This window comes from Lichenostomus cassidix, chromosome 27 (genome assembly GCF_008360975.1).
Source record: "Lichenostomus cassidix isolate B80296 chromosome 27, HeHo_3.0, whole genome shotgun sequence".
Classification (NCBI taxonomy): domain Eukaryota; kingdom Metazoa; phylum Chordata; class Aves; order Passeriformes; family Meliphagidae; genus Lichenostomus; species Lichenostomus cassidix.
This window is the reverse complement of record NC_139507.1, coordinates 966,726-989,775: the sequence shown is the minus strand read 5'-3', so window position 1 is coordinate 989,775 and position 23,050 is coordinate 966,726. Positions and strand designations below refer to the sequence as shown.

General features: G+C 66.2%; 3 protein-coding genes across 8 annotated transcripts; 1 reads left to right on the top strand and 2 right to left on the bottom strand.

Annotated features, from left to right (window-relative positions):
- Positions 1–700: 700 nt before the first annotated feature.
- Positions 701–8,837, top strand: FAM171A2 (family with sequence similarity 171 member A2). Of its 2 annotated transcripts, XM_085040100.1 has the most exons (9): positions 701–897; positions 3,560–3,787; positions 4,555–4,647; positions 4,794–4,952; positions 5,043–5,219; positions 5,323–5,439; positions 5,771–5,897; positions 6,575–7,849; positions 8,548–8,837. In XM_085040100.1, the coding sequence occupies exons 1-9, from the start codon at positions 789–791 to the stop codon at positions 8,600–8,602; spliced, it is 2,340 nt and encodes a 779-aa protein (XP_084896226.1). In that variant the 5' UTR covers positions 701–788; the 3' UTR covers positions 8,603–8,837. The 2 variants fall into 2 exon arrangements, with proteins under 2 accessions (XP_084896226.1, XP_084896225.1); XM_085040099.1 differs by lacking the exon at positions 701–897 and having other exon boundaries at positions 2,045–3,787.
- A 44-nt stretch (positions 8,838–8,881) lies between these two features.
- Positions 8,882–14,705, bottom strand: GRN (granulin precursor). Of its 4 annotated transcripts, none has more exons than XM_085040102.1 (13): positions 14,625–14,705; positions 13,657–13,760; positions 13,514–13,585; positions 13,329–13,413; positions 13,132–13,235; positions 12,902–13,049; positions 12,722–12,828; positions 12,043–12,157; positions 11,868–11,965; positions 10,786–11,028; positions 9,781–10,023; positions 9,129–9,413; positions 8,882–9,060 (listed from the first exon to the last, which is right to left on the bottom strand). In XM_085040102.1, exons 2-13 carry the CDS (start codon positions 13,744–13,746, stop codon positions 8,962–8,964), a joined length of 1,689 nt encoding a protein of 562 aa, XP_084896228.1. In that variant the 5' UTR covers positions 13,747–13,760; positions 14,625–14,705; the 3' UTR covers positions 8,882–8,961. The 4 variants fall into 4 exon arrangements, with proteins under 4 accessions (XP_084896228.1, XP_084896231.1, XP_084896229.1 ...); XM_085040105.1 differs by having other exon boundaries at positions 14,589–14,688; XM_085040103.1 differs by lacking the exon at positions 14,625–14,705 and adding an exon at positions 14,483–14,621.
- A 2,012-nt stretch (positions 14,706–16,717) lies between these two features.
- TMEM98 (transmembrane protein 98) lies at positions 16,718–20,645 on the bottom strand. 2 transcript variants are annotated; one of them, XM_085039865.1, is made up of 7 exons: positions 20,571–20,641; positions 19,298–19,508; positions 18,807–18,938; positions 18,523–18,556; positions 18,151–18,266; positions 17,632–17,691; positions 16,718–16,976 (listed from the first exon to the last, which is right to left on the bottom strand). In XM_085039865.1, the coding sequence occupies exons 2-7, from the start codon at positions 19,426–19,428 to the stop codon at positions 16,769–16,771; spliced, it is 681 nt and encodes a 226-aa protein (XP_084895991.1). In that variant the 5' UTR covers positions 19,429–19,508; positions 20,571–20,641; the 3' UTR covers positions 16,718–16,768. The 2 variants fall into 2 exon arrangements, with proteins under 2 accessions (XP_084895991.1, XP_084895992.1); XM_085039866.1 differs by lacking the exon at positions 18,807–18,938 and having other exon boundaries at positions 20,571–20,645.
- Between the last annotated feature and the right edge of the window lie 2,405 nt (positions 20,646–23,050).

The following is a 23,050-nucleotide window of genomic DNA, read 5'->3' as shown; positions in this document are numbered from 1 at the left end:
AGCTGGTGCAGTGCTGCGGGATCGGTACGGGGGCAGTGCTGGTACCGGGGGTGGGTCACGGTACCGGGGGCAGCCCTGGGGATGGGTCCGGGGGTCGGGGCAGTGCCAGGGGCCAGTCCCGAAATGCCACTGCGGTACCGAGGGTCGACACTGAGGCTCAAGGATGTACCGGTAGTGGGCCCTGGGATGCTGCTGCCGGTACTGCGGCAGTCCCGGGAGGCCGGTGCGGTACCGGGGGCAGTGCAAGGCTGCCGGTGCCAGTACCGGAGCCAGTCCTGAGATGACGCTGCGGTGCCGAGTCCCCGTCCCGGGCTCGGGGCGGTACCTGGGTGGACAGGGGGTCGGGATCGGTACCGGGGTTAATGCCGGGCTCGAGGCGGTGTCAGAGGCGGATCCGGGAGTCGGTGCCGATGTCGGGGGTGGGTCCTGAGATGCCGCTGCCGACAGCAGGGTCAGTCCCGGGATGCCGGTGCCGGTATCGAGTCCCGGTCCAGGGCCCGCAGCGGTCCCGAGGAGGGGTCCCGGGCTCCGTTGCTGTACTTGCGATGGGTCCCGGTTCTCCGGGCAGTGCAGGGGGCGGTGCCGGGGGTCTGGGGCGGTGCCGGGGGTGGGCCTGGGGGTCTCGGGGCGGTGCCGGGGGTGGTCCCGGTGCTGGGGCGGTGCCGGTCCGGGGGTGGGCACCGGGCGGCCGTGCCCGGCGGCTCCGGCAGGTGGAGCCCGGTCCCCGCGGCGGGCGGGCGGACGGGCCGGGCGGGCCGGGCATGGCGGGGTAACGGCGCGGAGCCACCATGCGGCCCCGCCGCCTCCTGCCGCCGCTGCCGCCGCTGCCGGTGCTGCTGCTGCTGGCGGCCGCGGGCGGGCGGCGGGCGCGGGGCGCGGCGGAGCCGGGAGCGCACGGTGAGAGCGGCCTTTGTGTGCGGGGCGGGGGGCGCCGCCGGCAACACCCCCCGCCGCCCTCCCCGCCCGACCCCCGAGCCCACATCCACCCGGCATCCCTTGGCCCCCACCCCCCTGCCCCGTACCACCCCAGCCCGACCACCGCCCCGGCGCCCCCATCCCCTCCCGAGCCCCGCACCGACATCCCCCCGGCATCCTTTGAACCCGATCCCCCCACCGCGCACCACCCCCCCGATCGATACCGGCACCGATCCCCCCATCCCCGCCCGCCCCCCGCCCCGACATCCCCCCGGCATCCCTTGGCCCGACACCCCTCAGCAGCACCACCCCCTCCCGCCCCGCCCCGACACCCGGCTCCCCCCAGGCCCCGCACCCCCATCCCCGCCCGTCCCCCTCCCCGAATCCCCACGATGCTGACACCCCCATCCCCTCCCGGACCCCCCGGACCGACACTCCCCGGCCCCCCGCCTCCGACACCCCCATCGCTGCCCACCTGCCCCTCCCGCGCCCGCGCCCCCCGTTCGTTCCCCCCTTCCTTCCCCCTTGTCCATCCCCCGTCCGTTCCCGGCTCTGTCCGTCCGGCCGCACCCCCGTCTGTCCGTCCGTCTCCCCCTCCCCGGGCGGTTCTGGCCACCGGCGGGCAGAGGGTGATGGGTGGGGGGCCTGGGCAGCGCCGGGGGGTGCAGCTGGGTGGGTGGGGGTCACGGACAGAGCTGGGGAGGACGAGAGGATGGGGGTCGTCTGAGACCTTGCGGTACAGGATGGTGGGGGGAGTCCCGGGCAGCGCCAAGGGTTCGTGACGGTGGGTGGGAGTCACAAACCAGGGGGTGAATGAAGTTGGGTGGGGATCATGGAGAGACTGGGGGTGCAGGAGGGTGGGTGGAGGTCCTGAGCAGAGCTTGAGGGTGCCTGATGGTGGATGGGGGTCCCAGGCCAGGGGGTGCATGGTGGTGGGTGGGTAGGGGGGTCCTGAGCAGCACCCGGGGGTGCAGGGTTGGGGGGCTGCATCCAGCAGGCAGGGCGGGCCTTGGGGTGCAGCGCGGCACTGTGGGGTCCCCGCGGCTCCCTGTGACCCCTCCTGCACCCCAAACCCTCCTGCCAGAGCCCCTGTGCCAGGGTGAGGGGTGCCCGGGGGGGCTGTGGGGTGAGGGGGGGTCCCTGTCCCGTCCTGTCTGTGATGGCTCAGCTCCCCGCTGGCGTCACCCCTGCCCATCCCCGTCCCCGCGGGGTGACAGACGTGACGAGGCTCCCCACAGCCACCCCAGGGCCTGGCACCTCCCGCCCCGCCTCATGGGACCGTGGGGTCAGACTGGAAAGCGCTGGGGTCAGACTGGGAGGCATTGGGGAGCCAGCGGGGGCCAGTGTGCCCCGCAGTGCTAGTGCCACCCTCTGGGGACCCCTTGGTGATGGTGGGGGGACAGAGAGTGGGGAAGGGGACTGCCATGCCTGTGCCCCCGCGCTGGGGGTGGCACCATGGCCCCCCCTCTTCTCCGGGGGACAGCAGGGTGGCCGTTGATGCCAGCTGTCCCCCGGCAGCTGCGGGTGGCCGGCGTGTGGCCGCGGGGACATTCCTGCCCGCGGGTGCCGGCTGTCCCCGCCGTGCGGGCGGACACCCCCAGCCCCTCCATTCTGGTACCGCCCCCCCGCCCTGTGCATCGCTGAAGCAGCTGCTGCGAATTTCCCCCTCGCCCATTGCCACATCTGGGCCGCATCTGGGCCGGGGCGGAGCGGGGTGGGGGTGCCCGGCGGAGCGAGGGGTTCCGGGGCTGCGGGGGGCCGGGCGGGAGCCCCGGGGCGCGGGATGAAGGAGGTCGTTGCCTGGGTGACGGCGCCGGAGCCGGGACCGCTGCCAAGGGCTGCGGATCATGCGCAGGATGGCGCTGGTCGGGGGGGCACACGGGGTTTAGGGTCCCCCCTCCCTCGAGCTCTGCCCTGCCCTGCCCTGCAGCGGGGACTGGCGGGGGCACCTCTCCCTGCGTTGCTGGGGGGCCCGCTGGGGTCGAGACCCCCTGAGCTTGGGACAACTGTGAGTGGCACCATGGGGTGACTCAGGCGGGGGGACTGAGAGGAATGTGAGTGGGTGCACCCAGCCGGGTGGGCACGGCACCCTGGGGCCATGAGCCCCTCGAGGGGGGCACAGGGTGGGTACAGGGGTGATGCCCACACCCCCTCAGGACAGCTGCCTGCTGGGGAGCACTTGTGACCTGCCAGGGTGGTACCTGTGAACTGCTGGGATGGTGGGCACTGGGATGGGTCCCACGTCCTGCTGGGATGGTGGCCATGACCCACCAGGATGGTGGCCATGGCTTTCTGGGATGGTTCCTGTGACCTTGTCAGGGGGGTCTCACCATCCTGCCTGGATGGTGACCATGACCCACTGGGACAGATCCCACCAGCTGTTGGGGTGGTGTCCATCACCCATCAGGACGGTGCCCATGACCTCCTGGTATGGTGGCCATGAACCACTGGGATGGTGTCTGTGATCTCCTGGGTTGTGTCCCACCACCTGCTGGGCTGGTGGCCGTGCCCCCTGCGTTAGTGGCTGTGACCCTCGGGATGTGTCCCACCCCCGCACGATGTTGCCCCGCTCTGTCCCCCATCCCTGTGGTGCCAGGAGGGTGCCATGCCCTTGCCCACGCTGTGTCCCCCCGTGTCCCCGCAGAGGTGCTGCTGCGGGTGCAGGTGTTCGAGAGCGGGACGCTGACCCCGCTGGCACAGGCGGCTCTGGACGTGTTTGGCGCCCGCAGCGCGCTGGCAGCTGGGACCACTGACCACACGGGCACCGGGGTGCTGCCTGTGCCCTACCGCCTGGGCTCCTGGCTGCTAGTCACTGCCGCACGCCGCGGATACGTCACCGCCTCGGTCCCCTGGCGTGTCACCAAACTGCCGCGTGAGTCACCGGGACCCCCAGCCTGGGGGACTCTGAGTCTGACTGGGGGACACAATCCCTTCCTGAGGGGGTTTGAGCCCTGGTGGGGGATCCCCAATCCTTTCATGAGGGTTCTGAATCTTATTGGGGGTCCTAAATTCCTTACTGGGGGGCTCTGAGCCCCGGTGTGGGGTCCCCAGTCCCTTACTGGGACCTCAGTCCCTTCCTTACAGGGGATCCCTAAGAGTTTTCAGTGTAGGGATCCCTTACAGCAGGATGTTTGGGAGGGGTCTGGCCCCTTTGGGAGGGGACAACCATGTCCTGGTGGCCCCAAAGTCCCATCCCATCCCATTCCATCCCATCCCGGGGCAGGGGAGCTGGGGGGTCCCCTGGGGTGGGCTCTTTTGGTCCCGAGGGCAGGGGAGAGTGGGGTGTGGCATCAGTGTGGTCACCTTCGGGGAGTGGGACACGTGGGAGCACTCAAGTGGGGGGGCAGGAATGGGGGTGCAGGGATGGAGGGGTACAGGCTGGGGATGGGGGTTGTAGGGAGGGGGGTGTGAGTTGCTGCCCCCACTCTGCCCACTGTCACCACCTGTCCCTCCCTGTCCCTACATGCATCTCACCCCTTGCTGTCCCCTGCTTCCCCACACTGTCTGCAGAGCCCAGCTTCCCCCTCTCCCCATCAGTCCCCCCAGGAGGAGAGTGTGTGTACTTTTGGGGTCAGGGGTGTGTATTTTTGGGGTCCAATCCCTAATTTTGGATCCCTCATCACCCCTTCTCCCCCTCAGTCTACGCCTCCATCAGCCTCTACCTGCTCCCGGAGCGCCCAGCCACCCTCATCCTCTACGAGGACCTGGTCCAGATCCTCTTGGGATCCCCAGGTGAGCCATGGGGATGGCAGTAGGTGACACCACCAGCACCCCCGGGTGCTGCCACCCGCCCTGTGCCTCCCCAGCTGAGCCATGGCGATGGAGCCGGATGGCACCACCAGCCCCCCCAGGTGCTGCCACCCGCCCTGTCCCCGCAGGTGGCCGTGGGCAGCCGTGGGCGCAGTTCCCACGCCGGGCAGCCCGCCTGCCCCGCAGCTCTACCTACAGCCAGCTCGCCGCCTCCCTCACCGCCGCCTCCGGCCCCAGCCTGGCCCGCGCCTTCCCCACCTTCCTCGGGGCCGAGCAGGACGGCAGCGGTACGGGGGACACTGGGGACATGGGGGGGAGGGGAGGGTGCACACCTGATGGTGTCCCCCCCATGGATGTCCCCGTCCTTGTCCCCGCAGCCAATGGCACCTGGCTGGAGCTGGCGCCGGTGGCGGCTGTCAGTGTCCACCTGTTCACCGGGAACGGGACCGAGGTGCCGCTGGCCGGCCCTGTCCACCTGTCCGTCCCTTTGGCCCCCGATGCTGCAGCCCTGGTGGCCACCAGTGTGCCAGCCTGGAGGTTTGACCCCAAGAGCGGTGAGCGCTGGTCGGGGGGTGGCAGAGGGTGACACAGCTCCTGCTGGGGGTGGCAGGGGGGTGTGATGAGTTTGGGGTGTCTCAGCCCGGTGTGTCCCTGCAGGGCTGTGGGTCCGTAACGGGACGGGGCTGATCCGGAAGGAAGGCCGGCAGCTGTACTGGACATTCGTCTCCTCCCAGCTGGGGTACTGGGCAGCAGCTCTGCCCTCCCCCAGCACAGGTAAGGTGACACCTGAGGGTGCCCCTCCTGCCAGGCTCCCCTTGGCCCTGGGGACAGGCTGGCCGGGGAAGGGGTGGTGGCAGAGGGGGTGGTGGCAGCACCCCGGGGTTGTTCCCTCTCTGACCCTCCTGTCCCAGGGCTGCCTGAGGGATGTGGGACCACTCTGGGGTGCTCTTGGTGGGGTGGGGGCTCCCCCTCTGACCCCAGGTCTGTCTGGGATGGGTGGCAGCCCCTTGGGTTGCTCTGGGGGGCTTCCCCTCTGTGCCCCTGTCCCAGAGCTGTCTGAGGTTTGCTCTAAGCAGGGTTCCCCCTCTGACCCCATTGTCCCCAGGGCTGGTGGCGATGGCAGCAGGTGTGACAGACATCACCACCTACCACACCATCTTCCTCCTCACCATCCTGGGTGCCCTGGCTCTGCTCGTCCTCATCCTCCTCTGCCTCCTCATCTACTACTGCAGGTCAGCACCCCCTGTGTCCTGACCATGGTGGGGGGAGGGATATGACACACCCACACCTGACACTCCAAGTGGGAATGGGGGGCAGCACCCACCTGTAACCCCTGGGTGCCCCATAGCTGGAGGGGAGCATTCCCTGGCTCTCTTTAACTGGTTATAGGAATGGGGCACCATCCTCCTGGTACCCCTGGGTACCCTATATCTGACTTTGGGAGGGAGGGCACCACCCCATGGCACCCCAGCTGTCCTAGAGCTGACCATGGGGAAGGGGCACCACCCTCTGGCACCCTTGAGTGCCCTGTAGCCACTTCAGGGGGTCACCACCCCTTGGAACCCCCAAATGCCCTATGGTTGTCTATGGGGAGGAGACACCAGTCTGTGGCACCCCCAGGTCCCCTTTAGCTGGGTTTGGGGCAGACACCAATTCCCAACACCCCTGAGTGCCCTTAAGCTGGATTTGGGAGACACACACCAATGTCCATAATCTCTGGGTGCCCCAGGGCTGGCCTGGGAGGGGGGACACCACTCATCAGAACACCTGGCTGCCCTTTAGCTGGATTTGGGGTGGACATACCATTCCCCCACCCCCCTGGGTGCCCCATAGCCGCCTCCTCTAGCTCCCTCCAGCAGACGAGGGAGGGGGAAGCTGGGCGACCCCACATGCCCCCATCTCCCCGCAGGCGGCGGTGCCTGAAGCCGCGGGCTCAGCACCGCAAGCTGCCGCTGCCGGGGCCGCTGGACGCGGCGCGCCGGGACCAGGCCACCTCGGTGTCCCAGCTGGACCTCCTGTGCGGGGGCAGCCACCTGGAGACAGCCTCCTCGGGGGGGGACACCGACCTGCCAACTCCCAGCCTGCCCCCCTCGACCCGCGAGCTGACCCCCGCCCGGCCGGACTTCTTCCAGCCGCCGGCCCCCGCCCCGCTCCGCGCCGGCCCCCGGCCCGCCGCCGCCACGCTGGCCCCCCGCCGCCGCCAGCCCCCCGCCCACGAGGACTATGGGCGCCCCGGCGAAGCCTTCGGCCTCCGCGCCGCCCGCTCGGTGGACGGGCTGCAGCCGCCCGACGAGCACCCCCGGGGGACCCCTGCCTTCCCCCCGCGGCCCCCCTCGCCCTCGTTCTCCCGTTACGGGGCGCAGCCGACCGAGCACCCGCTGCCCGAGCCGCCCCCGCGCCCGCCCTCGCTGGCTCCCCCCGGCCCCCTCCTCCTCTGCGGCCCCCTGGACCGGGGCGGGGGGCCCGAGGATGTTTACCGGGGGGTTATGCCCACCCTCCTCATCCCCGCCCGCTACATGCGCCTGGCCCCCGGCGAGCCCGAGGGTCCCCCCGAGGCCGATGGGGGACCCGGCGGTTCGACGGCGGCGACGGCCGCGGCCCCGGCCCCCCCATCCTCCGGGCAGCCCTTCGAGGAAGGGGAAAACTGGGGCGGGGCTCGTGCCCCCCAGCCGGTGAGTGGCTCGGTGGCCATCCCGGTGCTGCTGGACGGGTCGGCGGTGGCCCAGCTCAACGGGGAGCTGCAGGCGCTGGCGGGGCAGCAGCTCCTGGAGCTGGGGGGGCCGCCCCCCCCGAGAGCCTGGTTCGTGTCCCTGGACGGGCGCTCCTCCCAAGTACGGCATTCCTACATCGACCTGCAGGGCAGCGAGAGGGGCCCCGGCCCCGCGCCCCCTCCCCGCCTCCCCCGGGCCGCCGGAGGTGGGGGTGAGGACGGGGGGCCCCGGCCCGCCCTGCCCGCCGCCTCCCCCGAGGACAGCTCGCTGGCCCCCTTGCTGGAGGCGGGGAGCGGAGGGCGGCGCGGGGGGGGCAGCGGGCGCAGCAGCGCCAGCGAAGCCCCCCGAGACTCCCTGACCAGCCCCGAGGAGGAGGCGCTGGCCGAGGCGGGCGACGGGGGCGACGACGGGGGTGACCGCAAGAGCCCCTGGCAGAAGCGGGAGGAGCGGCCACTGATGGTGTTCAATGTCAAGTGAGTGTGGGGAGGGCACTTCCCTGGTGCCGGGGTCGGGGCAAGTCCCGGGGGGTGCTGGGAGGGTGGGGACACCGCTGCTGTCACCTGTCCCAGCCCACCGCTGTCCTGTCTCGTCGCTGTCCCATCGCTGTGCCATCCCACTGCTACCTCATCCCACCACCATGCCATCCCACCACAATCCCACACAGCCATCATCTCATCCCACCGCTGTCATCCCCATCCCACACTCGCACCACCCTGTCTTGTCACTGTCCCATCCTGCTGTGCCATCCCACCACCCTCTACACACCATCCTGCCACCATCCTGCCTTGTCACTGTCCTCTCCCACCACTGTCTCAGCCCACCACCATCCGTTCCTGCCGCCATCGTGTCCCACAACTGCCACCCCATCACAATCCCAGTCAACCACCATCTCATTCCACTACCGCTGTCCCTTCCTGCCACCATCCCTCCCTGCCCCTGTCCCTTGCCCACCCCCATGCAGTGTCCTGCCTGGGAAGGGGCCAGAGAGACCACTCCCAGGCCACCATTCCCCCCCACACCCCCTGTGCCACCAGACTCTGCTGCCCCTGTCCCCTCCGTGTCGTCCCCTTGCTCCTTGACACCGCCATTCACCTCCCTCTTTTGTGGGGTGGGAACTGCAAGTTCAGTGTCCTCCCAGTCCTGAACCATGTCCCTGCTTGTGTCCCTGCAGGACAGGGGGGGCTGGCACTGCCCCCCGAGCCAGCGGTGCCTCCAAGCTGCCGTAGGAGCTGGGGGGCCCCTGTCCCCCCACCCTCATCCCCCTTTGGATTTTAATTGTGTTTCTAAACGTTTTCTACGTGGTGAGGATGAAGAGGGGTCATTGGGGCCAGACTGGCAGAGGGGGGGCCATGGAGACACCCCCGGGTGCCAGGCTGGGCAGGGAGCTGCTGCCTGCACCTGCCTGCACGTCCTGCCTGCTCCTTAGAGGCATTAATATATTAAACACACAAAATCCCCCCAGCCTCTGCCTCCTGCCTCAGTTTCCCCTCGCCAGGAGCCGTGGATGGAGTTTCTCCTAGAAACCGTTTATTGGGATGGTGGCACTCGGGGGATGGTGGTGGTGGTGGTGGTGTCCCCAGTGACATCAGAGCAGGTCCCAGCGCTGGGGGCTGCACCCCCAGCCCCCCCCGGTGCAGCGGGACCCCGCGGGGCAGCAGTGGCGGCCGTCGGAGCAGCAAGAGCCCTGCGGAGAGAAACGGGGTGAGAGGGGGTGGTGCCACCCACACCCCACCCTGCTGTCCCCCCACTCACCTGGGCGAAGGGGCAGCACCCCCAGGAGCCCCCCCGGGCCCGGCAGCACCGCTGGCCCCCACGGCAGGAGCCAGCAGCACCGCAGGGCACGAGGCCACCCGGGTGGGCGCTGGTGGCTCGCAATGGGACAGGGGGTGCCCGGCGCGGGGGTGAGGGCGCCTTGCCAGGGGCTGCAGGGGTCGGCAGCAGCGGGGTGGGCGCCAGCAGCTTCTCGCAGCTCTCAGTGGCCACGTTGCAAGTGTAGCCCCGGGGACAGCAGTGCTGGTGATCCCCACAGCACACAGCCTGGGGACACATGGGATGGGGTCAGAAGTTGTCAGGGTGTCTGGGGGACACAGTTATGTTGGGGATCCAGGTACCCGGGTGTCTGGGTGCCATCCTAACCCCTCCGCCCTGTCCCAGCACAGCCCCAGTGACTGTGACAAAACTCTGTCCCCAGTGTGCCCACAGAGCCCCCATGGAGGGGAGCAGTGACAAATACAGGAATGTCCCATGTCTCTGCCCCCACCCCCGGCCCTGCTTGTCCCCAGAGGGTCACCCCCACAGTCACGCTCTGTTCCAAGCCTCACCCCCCCATTCCATTCCCAAATCTTCATCCCCTGGGGCAGCCCCGCACCCCTGGGGTGCCCCCACCCCCAGGACCACCCCACACCTGCTCGAGGGGGCAGCATCCCCAGGTGCCCAGGCTCAGCCGGCAGCACGTGCTCCCATCAGGACAGCTCGTCTTGTCGTCACATTTGACTTCCCCTGATATCATCTGTGTCCCCCGGGGCAGCGCCGGGGTCTTGCGCACCCAGGGCTGGCGGGTGCCACCCTCCTGCAGGCAGCTGCCCTCCTTGGGGTCGCAGGTGTAGCCCTGGGGGCAGCAGTGCACATGGTCGGGGCAGCAGACGGCCTGGGGGGCAAAGAGGTGGGGCTGAACACAGGGGACTTCCAGCAGCACAGCTGGGGACCTCCAGGGGACAATTCCCCTCCTGCCCGTTCTTACTCTCCCCTGGTGCATGTGGCCGTCAGACCCAGCCTGGCTCCAGCCCCACTTTGAGAGGGGCAGATATGGGGACCCCTACGTGATGTTTGTGCCTCTCCGTGGGACACATGAAGGTCCCTGAGCATCCCCATGTCTCTGAGCATCTTGGTGGCCTTGTGTCCCTCTGTCACCTCTTGCCACTGGAGCCCCAGACTGATCCCAGTTAGCAGAGAGGGTCTGACTGGGGCAGGGGGGCAGCAAAGGGGCCCTGTGTACCATGGGGACATCAGGGGTTTGGAGCCTGCCCTGTCCCTCCTAGGGGACAAGGGACATCTGCCCTCATCCTTCAAGCAGCAAAGGGGGACATCTGGTCTTGTTCCTCCCAGGGGACAGGGAACATTGGCCTTTGTCCCATCAAGCCATAGGAGACCCCCACTCCACGGGGCATGGGTGGGTCTGCTGTGGGGGGGAGAAGTGGTGGTTATGTCCTGCTGAATGTCCCCATGTCCCCCAGCTAGGTGGTCCACTCAGGGTCCCTTGAGCCACATCCTCCCCTCCAAGGACACCCCAGGACCCCCTGGAATCTCCACTCAGCCCAGGACTCCCTGCTCCCCCACCCCACATGGGAACCCCAGCATGTCCTTGTCACCACACAGGGTCCCCCACGGCCGTGGGCTGAGCCTCCCACACCTGCTCGAGGGGGCAGCACCCCCAGGTGCCCAGGCTCAGCCGGCAGCATGTGCTCCCATCAGGACAGCTTGTCTCTTCATCACATCTGACTTCCCCTGATGTCACCTGTCCCCCCCGGGGCAGCGCCGGGGTCTTGCGCACCCAGGGCCGGCGGGTGCCACCCTCCTGCAGGCAGCTGCCCCCCTCGGGGTCACAGGTGTAGCCCTGGGGGCAGCAGTGCACATGGTCGGGGCAGCAGACGGCCTGGGAGACAAAGAGCACAGGAGACCTCCAGGCACCGCCAGATCCACAGGACAGGGGACAAATGTGCCCCTGTGACTAGCACAGGTCTTTCTCGTGAGAACATTTTGCTGTGTTTTATAAACAAAGATAAAGTTTGGATGTTTTTGCAAACAGGGTCTCAAGATTTGGGCAGTTCAGGCCTGGCCAATTAGGCCTAGGGGGAGGTTTTTGACTGACCAATCTGGGTGACCTGTGAAAAGTCTATATATATGGAAATCAAAATAATAAAGGCTCTCTTTTCTTGCCTGAGAACCTGGGTTTCTACTTCTCTGCTAGCGGCTCAACAGTGACATGCCCCCTCTGCCATCCCCATTCCCCACTGACCCAGCTGTGAGAATGGGAACATATGGGCGATGAGGACACCCTGCATCAATCTGGACCCACCAGTGGGACTTGGGAAGGTCCCTGACCATCGTGGTGGCTTCATGTCTCTTCATCACCTCTGACCACTGGGAGCCCCAAACTGGTCCCAGTTAGTGCAGGGAGTCTGACCGGGGGGTGTCAAAGGGGCTGAGTGTCACCCCCCTCCCCGTGGGATATCGGAGTGGGAGTCCTACTAGGGGGCAGGGGACATCTGCCTGTCCTGGGTGGGGCATGGGGCACTCCTGCCCTTGTCCCTTCCAAGGGCACAGGTGACATCAAACCTTGTCCTGGGCGAGTACAAGGAACCTCTATCCTTGTACCTCTCAGGGGAACAAGAGACAGCTGCCATCACTCCACCCAGGGGACAGGGGACATGTGCTTTCATCTCACCCAGGTGACATCTGCCTGTCCCGGTAGCAGAGGGGACCATCCTGTACCTGCTCGAGGGGGCAGCACCCCCAGGCCCCCGAGCTGAGCCGGCAGCAGGTGTTCCCGTCGGGACAGCTTGTCTCTTCATCACACTTGACCTCACGAGCTGGGGACAGAACAGTCAGAGCTGCTGTCTCCTCCCCGGGACAGGACAGGGTGTGGCTGCCCTGCGGGGTGTCTCACCTTTGGGCAGCGCTGCCAGGGGGGCAGAGCCCCCCAAGGAGGTGCAGGTGGAGTGGATCAGGTCACAGGTGGTGCCCTGGGGACAGCAGTGCTGCCCATCACTGCAGCACACAGCCTGGGGGGAGAGACACGGGGTGACAGGGACATGGGGGACAGGGGGAGCACAGCATGGGGGGGACATGGCACAGAGGGTGTCTGGTATGGGGGACATGGCACAAGGTGGGGTGTCCAGGGTTCAGTGCCCACCACAGGGTGCCTAGTAAGGGGTGCCTGGTCTGGGATGATCAGGACAAGGTGCCCAAAACAGGGTGCCTGGCATGGGGTGATTACTGTGGGGTGCTTGGAACAGGGGTGTCTCTTAGAGGGTACTTGTATGGATTGGTATGGGGTGTCTGGTGAGTGTTAGGGTTGTGGGGAGCCTGGTTCGGGGTGCCCAGTGAGGGGTGGCCAGCTTGGGGTGCCTGGCATGGGCTGCCTGGTGAGGGATGCTTGGTTTGGGGTGCCTGGTGAGGGGGGCTTGGTTTGGGGTGCCTGGTGGAGGGTGCCCAGAATTAGGGTGTCTTGTATGGGGTGCTTGGTTTGGGGTGCCCAGTGAGGGGTGGCTGGTTTGGGGTGCTGGGCACAGAAGGTTTGGCACAGCTGCCCATCCCGGGGTGCCCATGGCTCTGCCAGCACTCACGTTCTGCAGGGGACAGCAGCCGTACTGCGTTGGGGACAGCTGGCAGCAGGTCGACCCATCGGGACACGCTGAGTGGCCGTCGGGACACAGCACCTGGCGCACCGTGACTGAAGAGGCACATAGTGTCACCGTGTCCCCTCCGTGGGCACAGAGAGGGCACCCTGAGGGGACACCCCTTACCTGGGGGGGGGGGCTGGCGCTTCCAGGCAGGGAAGGCTGTGCTCAGGGGGACATCAGTGTCACCGGTGGGGGACACGCAGCGTCCGCGGGTCAGGTCACAGACGGTGGCGTGGGGACAGCAGTGCACCTTGTCAGCACAGCACGAGGCCTGCGGGTGCCAGCTGGGCTCGTCACAGCCATGGCCACACCAGGCCCCCCCCTCAGTGTCCCCATGTCCCCACAGCCCGTACCTGGGGCATGGGGCAGCACCCCCAGGCACCGCTGCTTGTCACACAGCACGTGGCATCGTCGGGACACTCAGACTGGCCATCGGGACAGGGGACAGCACGGGGGGCTGCAGAGACAGGGTGAGAGATCCCTATGTCCCTCCTGTCCCCTTGAGGCCCACCCCATCCCCCACCCAGCCAGCCACCCGTGTCCCCAGTACCCGGGTCTGTGACACAGGACTCCCCATCAGCACTGCAGTGGGACCCTCGGGGACAGCAGTGGTGACCCCCAGCACAAGGGACACTCTGGGGAGAGAGAAGGGGGAGGGGGAGAGGTGAGGGGGGTCAGGAAGTGACCCCCAAATGGCAGGGAGAGGGGGAAAACTGAGGGACAGGGTGGGCTCACCTCTGGGAGCTGGCAGCTGGCAGGGCAGAATGGGCTGTCCTGGCACCCTATTGCACTGCGGGCAGGCAGGGCCTGGGGGGCACAGGGAGGGTTATCATCCCCTGCTGAGGCCCCCCCGACCCCCCCAAACCCTGGGCACTCACCGGGGTGACGGGGCAGGGCCCCCCATTGGGACAGGGCAGCTGGGCCCCTGCTCTGGCCAGGGCCACCCACAGCAGCAGGAGGGTCCTCATGGCTCTGGGGGCACCTGTAGGACTCCTTGGCCTCAGTTTCCCTTCTCACTGAGTGGGAGGGAAGCTCTGCCCCCCAGTTCTCACTTCTTCTTTCAGCCACGTGTTGGGAAAACCCCAAACCCCCCCTTCACCCAGCCCCTCATTCTACCCAGCACCCCAGGTCAGCCAGCCCCCCACCCCGGGGTGCCACCTCAGGGTGCCGGGGCACCCCACAGAAAGCCGAGAAAGGCAGTGCGGTGTGCGGCAGCCCAACCACACCCCGATAACATCTGCCTGTGGCCCAGCGCGGCACCCCCGCTGCTCCCCCCATCCCGCTTCCACAATCACTTTCACTTCCCTTTCCCCGCTGGTGACACCTCCTTCACCTCCCAGGGCTGGCACGGGGGGTTTGTGTCCCACGGGGGAGGCTCTGCTCCCCTCGCTGCCGGGACGGCTCGGGGGGCTCCTGGTGTCACTGCATGACCCACCACCCCACCTCCGGGACCCCCCAGGGCAGGGCTGGGCTCTCCCCCCCACACCCCTCAGCACCAGACCCAGTGCTCCCAGTGTCCCCACCGTGCCTCCCAGTGCTCCAAGGCACTCCAGGTGCTCCCAGTGTTCCCCCATGACTCTCAGTGTCTCCCAGTGTTTCCCCATGGGTCTCAGGATCTCCCGGGGAATCCCTGTGGCCTCCGTGACTCCCAGTACCTCCCAGTGTCTCCCCGTGATCCCCGTGACTCCCAGGTCCCTCCAGTACCTCCCAGTTCCTCCCATGACTCCCAGCTCCTCCTAGCAGCTCCCAGTGCTCCCAGCACCTCCCAGTTATCCCCGCGGCCCGCAGTGGTCCCAGTACCCCCGGTTACCCCGGCAGCTCCCGGTCACCCCGCGACTCGCGGTACCTCCCAGGGCTCCCAGTTCCCTCTCCCAGGCTCTGCCCGGTCCCGGCCGCAAGCCCCGCCTCCCGCAGCCCTCAAACCCCGCCCCCTCCGCCCATTGGTCACCCGCCCCGCCCGCCGCGCTCCCATTGGCCAGCCCGGGGTGAGGGGGCGGGCACAGCGGCCTCCTCACCCCGGCACGTAGACGCGAGGTCACGTGACCGCAGCTCCCCTCACGCCCCTAAGGCTCCGGGCAGCGAGTGCCGGGCGGGGTGGGCCTGAGCGGGGACGGGCCGACCGGATACACAGCGGACACCGACCAGATACACAGCGGGCACCGACCGGATACACAGCGGGCACCGACCGGATACACAACGGGCACCGACCGGATACACAGCGGGCACCGACCGGATACACAGCGGGCATCGACCGGATACACAGCGGGCACCGACCGCATACACACCGGGCACCGAATCCCCGCCTGCTGCACGCACACCCTCTGCCCGGGCACAGATCCCCACCCGGGGCACAAACCCCTCTGCTCGGGCCGTACGGTGTCACCCCTTGGTGCTGCTGAGCCCTGCTGCCCGCTCCGGACCTCGCTGCTAGGGCAGGCAGCACCTCCAGACTGCCCCAGTACCCCCAAATCCTCCCCAACTCCTCAAACTTCCCTCAGCCCCCGAAGACTCCCCATCCTCCCCACCCCCATCAAATTTCCCTCAGCCCCCTCAGCCCCCCAAATCCTTTTCAACCTCCTCAAACTTCCCACAGCCCACTCAGTGCTCTCCAACGCCTCAAATTTCCCTCAGCCCCCCAAATCCTCCTGAACCCCCCCAAACTTCCTGCAGCACACACCACCACGCCAAATCCTCCCCAATCCCCCCAACCCTCCCTAAACCCCAACCTTCACCCCCCAACTCCTTCATCCTCTCCCAATGCCCACAAGCGCCCCTAAATCCTCTCCAAATCCCCTCCAACCCCCTATGCCCCAAAGACCAATTCAACCTCTCCAACCCTTCCCAAAACTTCCAACTTCCCCCTCCAACCCTTTCCCAAGCCCAACTCCCCTCCAATCCCCTCTCCACCTCCCCAAACCCCTCTTCCAGCCCACCCCAAACATTCCCGAAATTCCCAACTTCTCCTCCTACACCATCCAAGTCCCCCAGCCTCCTTTAACTCCCCCAAATCACCCTCTAACCTCCCCAGTCCTGCTAAATCCACTCCAAACCTCCTTCCAACCACTCCAACACCCTCTAAACCTCCCTTCAAACCCCCTCAACTTCTTAAAACTCTCCCCAAAATCCAAACCTCCCCTTCCAATGCCCCAAATCCCCTGCAAACCCCCGAAAACCATCTGTGACTTTCCCAACCCTTCCAAATCCCGTTTAGCCCCCATACTCCCTTCCAAGCCCCCTCAATACCACCTAGACCTCCAACCCCCCAAACCACCTCCAGCCTTCCCAACCCCCCCAAACCCCCTCCACACTCCCTTCCAAGTCTGCCAAACTCTTCCTAGACCCCCAACCCGTCCAAATCCACCTCCAAGCCCTCCCAACCCCCCTAACTCCCCCAAACCTCCTCCACACTCTCTTCCAAGACCCCCAACCCTTCCAAATCCACCTCCAACCCATCAAAATCCTCTAAGCCCCCCAAACCCCTTCCATCCACTCTTCAAAGCCCCTGAACGCTCCCTAGATCCTGAACCCCTCCAAATCCACCTCCAACCCCCCAAAATCTGCCTCCAAACCCCTTCCACCCACTCTTCCAAGCCCCCGAACCCTCCCTAGACCCCCTACCCCTCCAAGTCCACCTCCAACCCCTCAAAATCCCCTCTAAAGCCCCCAAACCCCTTCCACCCACTCTTCCAAGCACCCGAACCCTCCCTAGATCCTCAAGCCCTCCAAATCCACCTCCAAAATCCCCCTTCTAAACCCCCAAACCCCCTCCACACTCCCTTCCAAGACCCCAACCCTTCCAAATCCCCTCCAACCCCACCAAAATCCCCTATAAACCCCCAAACGCCCTCCACACTCCCTCCCAAGCCCCCCAGCCTCCCACTCAACACCCCCCCCAGCCCCCTCCCCATCTCTGTTCCATCCAGACACATCGCCAGCCCATCCCAGAGCCACCCGTGACGGGGTTGGTGGCACACAGGGCCTTTATTGGGCTCAGATGGCCGACTGCTCCTGGCGGGGTGGCTCGGTGGTGGCCTGGGGCCGCTCAGGCTCGGTGGCCATGGCAGCCTGGCGCAGCACGGCCATGTGCTCCTCGGCGGCCGCCAGTGACCGCTCGACCCAGTGGCGGGCAGCCGGCTGGCGGCAAGCGCTGCGGGTCACCAGCACCAGGTGACTGACTGAGAGCAGCAGTGCCGCGGCCCTGCGGGGACACGGGGCTGTCACTGCCCTGTCACTGCCCTGACACCTCCCTGCCACATCCTTGAAACCGCCCTGTCACCTCCCTGACACCACCCTGCCCTGTGGAGGCTTCGTCACCAGCAGCGTAGCCCCCAGTTTGCCCATTTGGTGCCCAGGGACAGGACTGGGAATGGCCTGAGGTTGTATCCCAAGGAATTTGGGATGGGAGATCACGAAAAGGTTCTTCCCCCAGAGGGTGCTGGCACTGCCCAGGCTCCCCAGGGAATGGGCACAGCCTGAGGCTGCCAGAGCTCCAGGAGAGTTTGGGCAGTGCTCCTGGGGACAAGGGGGGATGTTGGGGTGTCCTGTGTAGCGCTAGGGGTTGGACTGGATGATCCTCGGGGTCCCTCCCAACCTGGGATGTTCTGGGATATTCTGGTATCTGCTCACACCAAGGGCCCTCCCCATTCTGCTGGGTCACCTGGATGTCCCCAGAGGTGTGGGATGGGATGGGATGGGATGGGATGGGATGGGATGGGATGGGATGGGATGGGATGGGATGGGATGGGAGGGGATGGGATGGGATGGGAGGGGATGGGATGGGGAGGGTGTCCTCACCCATGGGTGTGTCCCCCCCCACCATCCAGGAGTGTCCCTGTCCCTCCTGCCACTGTCACCTTGCATCCAGCAGTTTGGGGTCCAGTGGGGGATACATGGATCTCACCACGTCGTCCACCCTGCAGTGGGGACAGCGTTAACCCCAGGGGACACTGTAGTGACATCTCCAGCACACCCACCCTGAGCCTCAGGAGTCCCCTTGGAGCTCTGGGACCCTCCCCAGACCCCCAGGAACCTCCCAGATCCCTGGGAACCCCCCAGAACCCCCCTGAGCGCCAGGACTCCTCCCAGAGTCCCAAAATGATGCCAGACCCATCCCAGACTCTCTGGACCCCACAAAAGTCCCCAGGTTTCCCCTCTAGAGTCCCCAGGGTCCCCCCCCCACCCCCCCCGGTGCCTCAGGACCCTCGCAGCCCCAGGACATTCCCAGAGCCCCCATGACCCCTCCAGACCCACCCTATCCCAAAACTCTGGGGACCCTCAGAGCACTGGAATCTTCCCCTTGAGTCCCTGGACCACCCCACAAATCCCTGGGGACACCCCAGAGCCACAGGACGCCTCAAGACATCCCCTGTCACCTGGGGCTGATGCGCTTGGCCACCACAATGATGTCACCCAGGCTGGCTGGGGACTTCACGCGGGCACCCGAGCCCATGGTCATGGCCACCAACTTCTCCGTCAGTGTGTGACAGATCTGGGGGGGACAGTGGTGGGCAGCAGTGCCACCATCAACACAAGAGCAACGAGTGCCACCTACCATCAGCACCAGTGCCACCAGCACCAGCAGTGTCACCACTGCCACCATTACAAGTGCCACACACCACTGCCACCAATGTGACCCTTGCCACCAGTGCCACCACCGCCAAGAGTGCTACCAGCCCTACCAATGCTACCAGTGCCACTTGTACTACTAATGCCACCATCACCACCAGTGTCACGCCCTGCCTCACCTTCAGGATGGCGATGCAGTGGGACACCAGACCCCTGTGGAGAGAAAGCAGGGTGTGAATCCAGCCGTGTCCCCCTGCTCTGTCCTTGTCCCCTGCATGTCCCCCCTCTCCCACCAGCCCACACTCCGTGTCCCCCAGATCCATGGGGATATGCCCACCCTGAGACCACCTTGAGGACCATCCCCATGGCTTAGAGACCTCCAAATCTGTCCCGTGCATCCCATGATGGGGGGCTGGCACTGCACAGGGGTCCCCAGCAGTGGTGGGACACAAGGGACACTCACGAGGCGTCCTCAACCCAGTCCTCGTTCTCCAGGATGGCCTCAATGTGGGGGTTGGTGATGACGACGTCATCCAACTCCAGCTCCGAGGGCTCTGATGGCGTCTCTGTGGTCCCCATCAGGTCCACAATGGGTCTGTCAGGGACATGGGGGACATCCCTGGGACAGGGCCACCTCCTCGGGCTGCCCCACAGTCCTGGTGGCCCTAATGATGGTGGATGTGTCCCCATCTTTGACCCCCTGGTCATGCGGATGTATTCCAAACTTCTTCCCTCTGATGATGCTGGGTGTGTCCCCTCCATTGTCCCCCTGATGGTACTGGACATGTCCCCCAGATCCTCCCCCCAATGACACTGGACGTGTCCCCGCACAGTCCCCCTGATGACTATGGACACGTCCCCTACACTGTCCCCTGGACATGTCCCCAGCCCATGGGGGTTGGGGGCCCTCCCCGTTGGGGTCAGTGATGCTGCCACCCCCGCAGGGTCACTCACTTGGTGTCGTAGTGGTGGCGCAGGTCCTTGGGGTGGCAGTAGCGCTGCCTGCACACCACCACCAGCGCCACGAAGGACGCCAGGAAGATGGTGGCCAGCACCCCGATGGCCACGATGACAACAGTCTCCATGGCTGGTGCCTGCTGCAGGGACTGGGGGGCTCAGGCATCCGGTGCCATCACAGCACGGGGGGGGTCTGTGGGGACAGGGGGTCCAGGGGGATTGGAACTCCACAGGTGTTCTCCTCTCCCTCCCTGCACCCCAAAATGCCCAGCCAGGACCTGGTGTCATCCCACGATAGATCCCTGACGCTGGGGTCTTTCCAGAGGTGGTGTCACCTGGGGGATGGGGTGACATTGGGTCTCGGGTGCTGCAGGATTTGGTCATGGGATATCTGGGGCTCCCCGCATCCCATCACCATGGACATGGGGACATGGGGACAGGGGCTGAGGCTGAGGTCAGGAGAGCAAGGCCTGGGCCATGGGGGGACTGTGGGGACCCCCAGAAAGTGCCCTTCTGGGGTCCCCCACCCACAGCTCTGTCCCTGTGGAGACCCCCAGAGCCTGACCCTGATGTGGACCCCCAGAGCCTTCCCCGTGGCACCATGGCACTGATTCTATACGAACCCCAGAGCCCCTGTCCTTATGGGGCCACAGGGACCCCCAGAGCCTTGTCCCCAAGGAGACCCCCCCAGTTTTGATTCCTATGAGGTCATGTGGACCCCCAGAGCCCTGTCCCTATGGAACCATGGGGACCTCCAGAGCCCCATCTCTATGGGAGCTCCCAATCCTGATCCCAATGAGGTCATGAGGACCCCCTAAACCTGATCCCAATGGGGCCATGGGGACCCCCAGAGTTCTGTCCTTATGGGACCATGGGGACCCCCAGTGCCTGGTCCCGAAGGAGACATTCCTATCCCTATCCCTATCCCTATCCCTATCCCTATCCCTATCCCTATCCCTATCCCTATCCCTATCCCTATCCCTATGGTGTCATGAGGACCCCCAGAGACCCCTGTCCATGGGGACCCCCAAATCTGATCCCAGTGGGGCCATGGGGACCCCCTGAGCTACCCCTGCTGCAGTAGCAGGGCCTGTATGTCCCTGTCCCCACAGACAGCAGGACACTGGCCATGCCAGGCCCAGGGGACTCTGTGTCACCACACAGACAGACCAGAGGTCCCTGTCGGGTGTCCACCCCGCGGGGCACCCCCAGACCCATCCTGCGGGTCGGGGGCTCCATCCCTGCCCTCCCTACCTGCTCCAGCCGGGAGGCAGCGCCGGGCGGGACACGGGGACACGCGGGGACGGTGCCACTTCCGTGCTAGGTGTGCAAACACGGCCAGCGCCGCCCTTTGCCCCCTGACTCACACCTGGGCCCCCCACAAAGCGGGGGTTGCGGGATGGGCGCCCCCAAACCCTCCAGCCCCTCTCCCCACTGCTCCCCCCCTCCCCCCCTGCCCTTTTTCTTTTCCTCCCCTAAATCCCACTGAATTCTAAGCCAGGTTGAGGGATTTGGCTTATACTTCCAGTTCGGCTGCACTTGTCCCTGCAACCCCACATGGTTGGGGACAGCGCAGGGGGGACAGGGTGCCCTCCCCGCCCCCCCCGCGCCACTTTCCCACTGCGATTAAAGCCTTAAGAGGGATTTCGGCTGCCAAAGCTGCTTTTGCTGTAACCCCCTGGTGCCTGGTCCTGGGGGGGACACAGCCCTGGGGGTGTCCCCAGGGCCCCCAAAGTGTCCCCAGCACTGTCCCCAGCCCGGGGCGGGTGTCCCTGTCCGGGCTGGGTTGGGGTCGGGTCTGCCCTGTGCAGCATCGGGGAAGGTGGGAGGTGGCATCGAGGGGAAAGGGGGCTCTGGGGGGGCACTGAGTGGGGGAGGCACTGCTGGGCGGGTTTGGAGGGTCCTGGGAGGGGGGAAGGGTCACTGCTGGGGACCCGGGGGGTCCTGGGAGGGGGAGACGCTGCCGGGGGGTTTGGGAAGTTCTGGGAGTGGGGGGCTGCTGCCGGGAGGGTCCTGTGAGAATGTGGGAGTGGGGTCTGCAGCTGGGGGTCTGGAGGGTCCCTGGGAGGGTCTGTGTGTGTGCGGGAGCTCTTAGGGGGTGCGGGAGGGTCCCGTGAAGTTCTGTCATGGAGGCTGGGCTGCTGGGGGGGTCCTGTGAGGATCTGGGAGGGGGCGTTTGGCTGTTTAGGGGTCCGGGGGGCCGCTGTTGTAGGGGGGATCCGGGGGTGTTTGTCTGGGGGGCTCTAAGGGGGGGGCGGGGGTCGCTGCTGGCGGCTCTGCTCCCGCACAGCCCTGGTTGCGGCGGGACACGGAGCTGATAGGGGTCCCGCCCGGCCCTGGGGGTCGCTCCGGGGGTCCAGAGGGGGGTGGAGGTCTCTGGGGAGGTCCCGGCAGGGCTCTATGGGGGAATCGCTCCCAGGGGTCTCCTACAGCGTCTGGGGTCCCGTGGGGGGGTCCCGGGCGGGGCTCGCCCCAAGGCCCCCTCCCGGCCCCTTCGGCAGGTCCCTGCGACCCTCCCGACCCCCCAGTCCCTCCCGCCCCCCCGCACCTGGAGCGGCTCCGCCGCGGCCGCGAACAAGATGGAGCCGGGCGGGGGGCGCGGAGCGGGGCCGGGAGCGGGGTGGGATCGGGATGGGAGCGGGGAGGGAGGGAGCAGAGAGGGAGCGGGGTGGGATTGGGATCAGCCGGGCTCTGCCCCCGGCACCGCCCCCCTCCCGCCCCGCAGCGTACTCATGGGGCCCGAGGGTCCCCTGGGCCTCCCAAAGTTCCTAAAGTGTGTCCCAGGCATCCAGAAGTGTCCCAAGATGTCCCAAAGCACCACCACTGCACTCCTGAAGAATCTCCTCTTGTCACAAAGTGGCTCCACAAAGTCCCCTCGTGCTCCAAAATGGCCCCACTGTATCCCAAAGTGACTCCATTGTGCCCCAAAGTGCCCCTGCTGCACCCTCGAAGCATCGTCTTGTCCCCCAAGGTATCCCCTTGTGCCTCCAATTTCCCCCTGCATTCCAAACAGTTCCTGTCCTGTCCTCAGTTGTGTCCCAAAGTGTCCCAGTTGCATCCCACATTGTCTCTGTTGTGTCCCAAACCACCACCCCTGCACCCCTGAAGCTTCCTTTTGTCCCAAAATCCTTGTACCCCCAAATGATCTCACTGCACACTGAAGTGTCTCTGTCTTGTCCCAAAGTGTCCCAACTGCAGCCCAGCAGTTACATACCCAAAGTGTTCAATCTGTGTCCCCAAGTGTCCCCCCAGCCATCCCTGTGTCCCAAAATGCTGCCATGTGCTGTCCTTGCTTTGTCCCAAAGCGTCACCCCCATGTCCCCACACCTCCTCCTTATATTGTCCCCATGATGTCCCAAAGCACTTCAGTTGTGTCCCTTGCCATCCTTTCTGTGTCTCATCCACTCCTGGTTGTGTCCCAACTTGTCACCATCATGACCCAAAATGTCCCCACCCCAGGGGGTAGCTCTGGGGTGTGGGAACGCACATCCCATGACCATGTGGCTCTCATCACATGTCCCCACTGCCAACAGTGACACTTGTGGTGATACCGGGTTTGGTCATGCCAGCCAGGAATGTCCCAGGTCACTGCTGTGTCCTGCAGTCTCAGGTCCTCTCGTCCTCATTGGGTACAAAGGGCACACGGTGTCCCCAAAGGTCACCAGCAGCCAAGGAGCACTGAGCCCCTGCTGTGCCACCAGTGTTCCTGGGATGTCCCCATGTCCTGCCACCAACACCTCACCCCTCATG